The sequence below is a fragment of the Lepus europaeus genome, chromosome 1 (assembly GCF_033115175.1).
Source record: "Lepus europaeus isolate LE1 chromosome 1, mLepTim1.pri, whole genome shotgun sequence".
Lineage (NCBI taxonomy): Eukaryota > Metazoa > Chordata > Mammalia > Lagomorpha > Leporidae > Lepus > Lepus europaeus.
In genome coordinates, this window is record NC_084827.1 from 36,412,607 (window position 1) to 36,422,793 (window position 10,187).

The 10,187-nt window shown below is 40.1% G+C and overlaps 1 protein-coding gene across 1 annotated transcript; it reads left to right on the forward strand.

The window, feature by feature from the left end:
• Window positions 1-5,838: 5,838 nt before the first annotated feature.
• Window positions 5,839-7,656, forward strand: SMIM30 (small integral membrane protein 30). Its single transcript, XM_062198695.1, has 3 exons — window positions 5,839-5,906; window positions 6,234-6,323; window positions 6,781-7,656. The coding sequence occupies exon 3, from the start codon at window positions 6,810-6,812 to the stop codon at window positions 6,987-6,989; it is 180 nt and encodes a 59-aa protein (XP_062054679.1). The 5' UTR covers window positions 5,839-5,906; window positions 6,234-6,323; window positions 6,781-6,809; the 3' UTR covers window positions 6,990-7,656.
• The last annotated feature ends 2,531 nt before the right edge of the window (window positions 7,657-10,187 follow it).

Consider the following 10,187-nt stretch of genomic DNA (forward strand, 5'->3'; position numbering starts at 1 on the left):
CAGGAGCAGCAGCTGAATAGCTCTGTTAGCCTAATGAGTAGTTAGCCCTAACATAATGTTCTCTATGACAAATGCCCTATTATTGTTGGTAAATACAGACTCGCTTTGGGTTTGTCGTTTTTAACTGTGAAGCTCCAATAAAACATTTCCAATCATTTGGCTTGGCTCTGTTGTTAATGAGGAAGTCTGGGTTTTATGAACTCCTTTACACATATCAGTCACAGCAAAATCCTGACAGGGACCTATCTTGCCCCTTGTCCTGGATCCCAGGTGTCCTTTCCTTGAGGGTCTAGCGATGACTTACTACTAAGAGTTCTAAAGTGAGCAGAAGCTACTTCTCTCTTCTTTGAAACCATCAGTTGATAACAACTGACTTAAGAAATTTTCCCTCCACTGATCAAATAAGTGACTAAAGCTTTGTTCTTTTTCTCCTAGTATCACTGGCTACCAGCAATCTCTATTTTAGTGAAGGATGATATCAGCTTGTGTTTTCTGGAATTAAAAGACTAAATTTTGGATTGTATAACCCTAGTCTTAAAATAATGATCCAGGTGGATTCAATCAACATTTGTATTCAAGATCCCAGTGAGCGTCATGGCTCACTTGGTTAATCATCTGCCTGCGGTGCCAGCATCCCATATGGGCACCGGTTCTAGTCATGGCTGCTCCTCTTCCAGTGCAGCTCTCTGCTGTGGCCTGGGAAGGCAGTGGAGGATGGCCCAAGTGCTTGGGCCCCTGCACCTGCGTGGGAGACCAGGCTCCTGGCTCCTGGCTTCGGATCTATGTAGTTCTGGCCGTAGCGGCCATTTGGGGAGTGAACCAAGGGAAAAAGACCTTTCTCTCTCTCTCTCTGTCTATAACTCTATCTGTCAAATAAATTATATATATATATATATATATATATATATATATATATCCCAGTGCCTTAACTGGGCAAAGGAAGTAAAAGGGACCACAGTAGGAAGGTTCCTGAACAAAGCACATTCCTGATTTAAATACTACTGCATTTTATATATAAATAAATCTTATTAATAGTGTCATAGAAAAAAATGAAACCCAAGTTTGGATGAAAATTCAAAATAACCTCTCCAAGTATCTTCATAATTTAATGCAAAGACAGACTGCCTACCTATAGTTTCTACTATGAACAGTGTGCCAGCATCTAAACATGAAACAAATTCCAGTCTTAAAATAACCTTTTTCATTTATTCATTCACAAAATACCTACTAAGTATCTATCACATTAGGTGCTATTTCAGTAGCTGAGAACTCTGAAGTGAACATGACAGGAACACTTCTGGACTCTCATGGGATTTTCACTTTGGTGTATTTGTTTATCTATTAAATATTTTTAAATGCATACATATTTCTTTCAGATTTATTTGCTTGTTTTCTTGAAAGTTAGGGTTATAGGGAGAACCAGAGAGAGACAGAAAAGGAAGGAGAGACAGACAGACATATCTTCTATCTACTCATTCACTCTGCAACAGCCAGGGCAAGGACAAATCAAACCCAGGAGCCAGGAACTTCATCTGTGACTCCCACAAGGTTGTCAGGAACCCAGGTGCTTGGGCCATCACCCTTGCTTCTCTGGTGCCTTAGCAGGAGCTGGATCAAGAGTACAAAAAAGCTGGGACTCAAACCAGACACTCTTGATATGGAACACAGGCAACTTAAGCAGTAGCTTAACCCACTGAAAAACAACACCTGCCCCCATAATATATTTCAGTTAGTGCTGGGCTCCACAAATCAAAAATAAGACAGCAGAGTGAATAGAGTAATGGGAGAAATTATTTTATTAAGTGCTTAAGAACAAAGGTGAAGTTTGAATTGAGTACTGAATCACGTCAAGAAAAACAACCATGCAAACATCTGTGGGGAAAGTAGTAACTGCAGAGATAAACAACAAGGGTAAAGCCAGTAGGGAAAACCAAATCAACATATGTAAAAAGCAGCAAAAAGGTGAGCATGGTTGGAAAGGAACATGCATTGGTGAGTAAATAAATATAGCATCAGAGAAACAGCGGCCAGACTGTGTAAGGATTTCCGGGTCTTAATAAAGAGCTTGGGTTTCTGCCTTAGTTGATAGAATTGGAGGGGGTTGAGCAAAGGAGTAAACACTTTGACTTTTTTCAAATGACTAGTTAGTATGGGAAGAAGAGAAAATTAAAACCAGAAAATCACCTGACTTGAAAATTGGGCCTGTAATGAGACACCCAAAAACATACAGAGCCCTACCTTTGTTAAAGTGCCTGATTGGGATGGATGCTGACAGGGAAAACTTTACCAATTTTCCTTTGAAACTACTTGGTCCAAAAGCAACCCTGCACAAACTGCTGCCAGTCTTTTCTAGAAAGGTCAAGTAATTAATTGATCCCTTAATATAATAAACAAAAAGTATCTTACCATTCACAGACCCATCAAACTTAACATGAAACCATTATCTTCAATATTGACACACCCAAAAATAAGTTTGTAATAACACTAATTTAAGTCTGCTTACTTTTGATAACTTAAATAAACATCAGGGAAAAATAAAATCCCCAAACTGTTCACACTAGAAAACAAAGGTAATTAAAATAGTTCATAGGTGGAACTAGCATTGTGATACAGCAGACTAAGCCACTACTATTGGAGCAGCGGATCCAGTCCTGACTTCAATTCTAATACAGTACCCTGCTAATGTGCCTGGGAAAGCAACAGGAAGATGGCCCAAGTATTTGGGCCCCTGCCACCAACATAAGAAACTTGAGTGGAGTTCCAGGTTTCTGTTTTCAGCCTGGCCCACTCCTAGCTGTTGCCAGATGGGGGTGTCTCTTTCTCTCTGTGCCTCTTATCTCTCTCTCTCTCTCTCTTTCAAATAAATAAATAAATCTATTAAAAGGTGTTAAAGTTGATAGGAAAATGGAACTAAAAGATTAGTTTATATTGATGCAAAAAAAAAAAAGATTTAAAAATCCATGCATTGTTTTCTCATAAGATACATTTTCTATGAACATTTGGAAGACCCCATGTACAAGATAATTTTTTAAAAGCTTTATTTATTTATTTGAAAGTCAGAGCTACACAGAGAGAGGCGGAGAGAAGGAGAGAGAGAGAGGTCTTCCATCCAGTGGTTCACTCCCCAATTGGCCGCAACAATCGGAGCTGCACCAATCAGAAGCCAGGAGCCAGGAGCTTCTTCCAGGTCTCCCATGCGGGTGCAGGAGTCCAAGGCTTGGTCCATCTTCTACTACTTTCCCAGGCCATAGCAGAGAGCTGGATTGGAAGTGGAGCAACTAGGACTCCAACCAGCACCCATATGGGATGTCGGCACTGCAGGCGGTGGCTTTACCCGCTACACCACAACACTGGCCCCACAAGATAATATTTTGGAAGCCATAAAAGTTGTTCCTAGGGGCAGGTATTTAGTTTAGCAATTAAAGGCCCATGATCCATCTCAGGGTGCCCAGGTTCCATATCTGGCTTCTGACTCCAGATTGCTACTAATATGGACCCTGAGAAGCAGCGGGTGATGGCTCAAGTAGTTGGGTTCCTGTACCTATGTGGGAGACCTGAATTTGAGTTCCTAGCTCCTGACTTCCCAGACTTTGCTGTAATGAGCATTTGGGAACTGAACTGGAGCTCTCTCTTGCATATGTTTTCATTCTCTCCCTCTCTCCCCACCCTCATCTCTCTCTCTCTCTCAATAAAAAATGTATAGTTTCTATCCCAAATATAATTAATTATATTTTAAAGAAACTTTTTTTAAAGATTAATTTCATTTATTTGAAAGGCATAGTTACAAAGAGAGAGGGGGAGAGACAGAGATATTGCCTTCACTGGTCCACTCTCTAAATGGCCACAATGGCCAGAGCTGGGCCAGGCCAAAGCCAAGAGCCAAGAGCTTCATCCAGGTCTCCCACATGTGTGCAGGGTCCAAGCTCTTGGGCTATCCTCCACTGCTCTCCCAGATGCACTCGCAAGGAGCTGTATCAGAAGTGGAGAGGCCAAAACATGAACTGGCACCCATATAGGATGCTGGTGCCGCAGGCGGCAGTTAAACTCCACTATGCCACAATGCCAGCACCTGTAATTTATTATAAAGTTGTAACTAAAAGTGGCTCAAGACAAATGAGGCAATTAATGAACACTTGTTAGAATAATCAAGTTTAGAGAAGCAACACTGACAGGATAATTGTACAGTTATCCTCAGACTTACAATTTTCCATACACCTTGGTTTGGTTTATTTGGCACCTGTTGGTCTCTCATAAAATCTTGTTGGGATGTTTATCTAATCAGACAGTCATTCTTCGGTATGCCTAGGGGATTGGTTTTAAAATTCTGCCCTCACCTCAAGGGTATCAAAATATGTAAGTGCTCAAATTTTTAGTTATTTGAAAAGCAGAAAGAGAAGAAGAAGAGGTGGGGGAAGAAAGAGAAACAGGCAGCTATCTCCCATCTTCTGGCTCACTTCCTTAAAGGCCACAAAAGCCAGGGCTGGCCAGGCCAAAGTCAGGTGCCAGGAACCCAGTCAGGGTCTTCAATGGGTAGCAATGATCCAACTACTTGAGCCATCATCCGCTGCCTCTCAGGGTGAACATTAGTAAGCTGCTGGAATTGAGGGCATACCCAGGACTTGAAACCTGGCACTCCACATGGGATGCAGGTGCCCCAAGGTGTGTCTTAAACACTATGCCAAATGCCTGCCCCGTAATACCTACTACAACGTAGATGGTATGTAAATAGTTCTACTATATTGTTTAGGGAGCAATGGCCAAAAAAAAAGTCTGCATGTTCAGTACAGACACAATTCTTTCCTATTAAACTTTCATTTAATCTGAGGATGCGGAACCTACAAATACAAAGTGCGGACTGTGATTATTGTTAGCTATTATCACTGAGTTCCCGCTGTGTGTGTTAGGAGCCAGCAATATAAATCTTCCCTGCCATCCTAAAGAGACTAGAAAAAGAAAGGATCAACACCAGCAGAATACATGCTCATCATGGACACTGAATTGAAGACCCTGCGGAACAGTAGAGACTGATCAGGGAGCCAGACAGGGAAGTGAATTCACCTTTGACCTGAGTCATTAACCACTTGTGATGGAAGAGTCCAAATAAAGAGTCACATCAATAAACACCACTGTTCAGAAGACTGTACTAGAAAGAATCAGTAAGGACTTCAGAGGTAAGACTTCAAGAGAGCCTTTTAGCAAAGACTTACATATGGAAATAATTAATTATTCTGTTTTAAAAGTAACAATTCTACTCTTTTCATAAAATGGGGACAACTGGGGAAGTACGAGGAGTCTCACAAAAACACGCTTGGGAAGGAATCACTTGAATCCACTGGAACACAGAAACTGAATTCCAGAACCTGAGTCGTAAGTCATTTTCTGCTTACAGGGTTTAAACCATTTTTTTCTAAACTCGGCGTATTTTGTACTATGTCTTACTAGGCGTGCTTCCCTTCAACCCCAACATTTGTTAAACAATAAAAAAGTCGTAAAACCCACTTGGAAGATGGTGCCCGGGGGTTCCCTGCTTCAGCAACACTGAAAGGCACTGGTTAAAGGCACCTCAGTTACCTCTGCTCTCTGTCTTCATTTCAGTCTAAGACTTTGTTACTTGTGCGTCTTAAAACCCTGAACAGGGCAGCACACACTTGCTGTCATTTCTTTAACTTATTTTTGCTGACAAGTACAGTAAACCACCCATTCCACAGTAATACGCAGCGCCGCGCGGGGAATCCCCGCGAGCGGACTCCGCTACGTCTCCCTGGGAGCGTGACCGTCACTCCCTGAGCCAATGACTGGAAAGCGCGCCAGTGCACCATGGGAGTCGTCGGCAGCGAGCATTGTGGGAAATGTAGTTTGAAGACTCCGCCCTCCTCGCCATTCCTGTAATGGCTGCTTCCTGGAAGGTAATGTACGAACTCGTCTCCAAAGGTTAGGCTGTCCCGTGATTTGTAAAAGGGGGCGCATTTCCACTTCGCCGTGCCAAAGCCGGGATTCTTTTTCAATCTTATTATCAAGTGCCGGCATGACCTTGTCTCGGTTCGGTTTTTTGTTAGCTTTTTGCTGTGTGGGAGAACTAACCAACTATAGTTCCTCCTTGGACAAACTCTTTTCGGTACTCATTACGTGTTCCTCGCCCTTCTACTCCAGACTCATTTAGAGCGCTGATTCTAGCTTCCTCTTTAAAATAATAAGTAATTTTTAAATCCTTGTTTCCCACTCCTCCCCAGCAGGCGTTCTCCCGTGCAACCTCTTAGCCCCAGCCTCCGGAGCCTCAGGAAGGCAATACTTCAAGTTAAATAAATACATATACCGTTTCTTTGGTAAGTCTTATTAGTTTCCCTCGACATCAGAGTTGTATTTTGTGAGGTCTTTCTGCATTTTCTGCATATGAGAGAGGCCTTAAGAAAATCTGATTTTTACTAACTAATAAGATATCTTAAGTTTCCAAGTGAATATTTTGTGCCTTTTGTGTTTGCCTGCTTGTTCTTAGTTATGAACTACTCTTCAGTTTCTGGTTGATGCACATGATGTTGGCATTTGTGTGGGAAAAACTGCTGGGGTTAGGGTTTTATGAGAGTAGTCTCACATGATTGTCTTAAGTGTTTTTCACTTCCCTTAGTGTTTTTGTGAAGTGAGAAACTGGATAGGAAATGATTCCTAAAGTCTCTAATTTAAAAGATTGGGTAGACTGTTATTTGTCATATGTTCATACTGTTGTTTGAAAAGATACACATTTTTAATGGTTCCTTTTTTTTTGTTTCCATATTTAATTTCTAGAACCCTTCAGCCTTCAAGATCCCAACATCATGACCTCAGTTTCAACACAGTTGCTCTTAGTCCTAATTTCACTGCTTTTGGTATTGCCTGTTGTTGAAGCAGTAGAAGCTGGAGATGCAATCGCACTCTTGTTAGGAGTGGTTCTCAGCATAACAGGCATTTGTGCTTGCTTGGGGGTGTATGCACGAAAGAGAAATGGACAGATGTGACTTTGAAGGGCCTCCTGATTCAAACCTCACCCCGGAAATCTTTGTGATATTGCAGTTAAGCCTGAGCTTTGGTGTCAGAAAGTTCCAAGAAACAGTAAATAGAATAGTTTCACATTCTTAGTTGTTTCCCTTAAAATGGGAACCAGACTGATGTATGTAAGAGTGGAAGAAACTTTTCTTTACAGCAAGTAATGCACTGAAAAAAAAAAAAAAATCCAGCCTATAATTTGTATTTGCTGGTTGGAAAGGGGGTCAAAGAAGTAATATGGCAAAAATTTGCATAAATGGTATGTCATTGCACATGAAGCAGGAAGAAGGAAGCTCTTGACCAGAATCCTAGGAAGTTGCCATTGTTTAGTTATAATCACTGCCTCCTAATAACTGAGGAGTCTTTTCTCCATATCTTTATTAGATTTGTGTTTTATTTCCCAAGTTAATATTGTACTGAGATATCAGATAGCCAAAAATTAACTTTTACCTCTGGGGAAAAAAAGTTTAGAAAAAATTTTACTCAATGTGTCTAATGTTGAAATGGAGAAAAGATTTAATGTTAAGAAAAACTTAATATCAAAATGGAGAAGAGATTTAATGTAAAAAACACATTGTTAATTGAGTAACATCTTTATGTGAGAAATACTGTGTTAAATATAAATCCATTATAAGTTAATGTGTGGTGTTCATTTCTATTTATTTTGGCCTATTTTTATCTCTGTATGCTTTTACATAAGTGGAGAACGTCAGAATAACTTACCTTAACTGATCATGCTACCTTAAAGAGACAATCTGAAAAATGAGAATGAGCAGCATCTAGGTATGAGAGGCCATTGATAGAAAATCTATAGAGAGAAGGAAAATGTAATGGCTTATAAACTGATTTGCACACCAGCCAAATGAGTCATTCCCTCTTTGAACTAGCTACTTAATGTGTCCTCAAACCAGCAACATCATCTGGGAGCCTGTCAGAAATGCAGAGTTCAGTTTTGGGCGGGCCTGTGGCAATAAGGTTAAGACCCCACTTGTGTTACCCACATTCCACATCAGTGCCTGGTTCAGATCCTGGCTCCTCCATGCCCATTCCAGCTTCCTGCTTATATATTACCTGGAAGTTAACAGATCATGGCCCAGGGACTTGGGTCCCTGTCTTGCACATGGGAGACCCAGATAAAGTTCCAGGCTCCTGGCATCCTCATGCCCTGAACCAGCAAGTAGAAGATTTCTCTCTTTCTCCCCTACTTTCTGGCTCTCACAAAATATGAAAATTCTTAAAAATTTTTTAAGAAGTACAGAAAGTAGGGCCACCTACATCAGTTGTATTACAACATGTAGGTGTATCAGGAGCCTAAGAGTTTGTGTGCTATTATAGGTTTAAGATTACTGCTTCAGTTTGCACAGAATCAGTCCACGCACTGATCACTTTATGAGACTTTCAGGATTAATTTGGTTTGGAAGATGGAGGCAGCATAAAACAGTAATCAAACTGCTTTCAGGTCTCACTAGAAGTAGGTGTTCAGCTTTTTCCTAAACTGCCTCATCCAGTCTTTAGCTCTCCAGGTGACATTGGGAGCTGCAATTTCCATCAGAAAAATGGGCAGCTGCAACCTAAAGTCTTGTTGACAGTGCATTTCCCCAGATTACATCAAGCTAATCCGGCTTGCATCAGACATTGTGTAGAAAGCACAAGGAGTGAGGGACACCCATATTAGAAAGATGGAAACTGAATGGATCCGTTTTGTCATAACTTTTGTTTTTTCACCAGAGAAAGTATTAATATTCTGTATTTGGGTAAATTGGTAGTTACACATTGTGTAATAAATAAAGCTTGATCGTTCTTTAAAAAAAAAAAAAAGGAAACCATATGTCTTATAAACCAGTGGATTGGTACTAATTTAGAAAGACTGTCCATTGGGACAGGAAAATTAAACCTAACATTCACTTTAAGTCACAGTGCAGTAGTCATTTAGTCACCACTGGATACTATTTTTAAAAATGTATAAAATAAGTCTTCAGGCAAAACCTTCTTTAGAGAATCTGTGTTTCCAAAAGTGCCTAGGAGGATTAGAAAACTCCATTTTCCTGTTCACCCCTTAAAAGCAGAATATTCTCCTGAGGCTGCATGCAGCAATTTTGAAGAATTAGATTAAAATTAGAATGACTTCTCATCCAAGTTGGAGTATATGATTTAACTTGAGAAAACAGAAACGCTTATGGGGACTTCTAACCTTTTTTAAGCCACCAACTACTTTTAAGAATCTATGAAAACTGCACTTTTACCTAGAAACAAATGCCTATGCATGTTGACATTTTTAGATTAATTTAAGGAAGTTCACAGCTGAAGTTCATTCTCAGGTTAAAAATTTGTATTTGTGTGTGTGTGTGCGCGCACGCGCGCTCGTAGGTTCTTTCCAAATCTGGAACTCCTTGAATTGTTTTTAAAGGTAACACCTGCTGTGACTCAGTTACAAGAGTGGGATTGACAGATGTGCCCTAGGTGTCCAGCACAACTTGTAGATACCCAGAAAATGCTCTATGCATATTAATTAAGTTGGCTTCAGTTACAAGGGTAAAAGACTAATAGTTGAAATCAACAAAAAATATAAATTTCTTGCCAATACTTCTATTTCTGTTTTCCAATTTGTGATAACCAGCCTATTCCTACCTAATGCCAGAAATCAGTGCCTTTCATTCATCTCTTCACACCAACTGCTTTCATGACTGTGTCCTTAGTTTTACGAATTTAAACTGTTACGTATCCTCACATGGATATATTTGGGTTTATCCTGCTTGGGATTTGCTCAGTTCCTCTAATCTATAGGTTTATGTGTTTTCCCAAACTGGGAAGTTTTTAACCATTATTTCCTCAAATATTTTTTAGCCCTACTTTCTTCCTATTTTCTTTCTATGATTACAGTGATCCAATGTTAGATCTTTGGGTTACAGTCCCATGTATACCTAAAGCTCTATTTGTTTTTCATTCCTTTTTCTCTGTTTGGATTAGATTATTTCTAGAGTTCTATCATCAAGTTCATTGAATTTGCTGTTGTATGTTTTAGTTCAGAAATTTCATTTCAGTGTTCTTTGTATCTTTCATTTCTTTTCTGACACTGTTTGTTTCAAGCATGTTTGGGGTTGTTTGTTGAAGCACCACCTTTCTGATGGCAGCTTTAAAGCCTTGTCAGATAATTCTAACATCTGTATCAT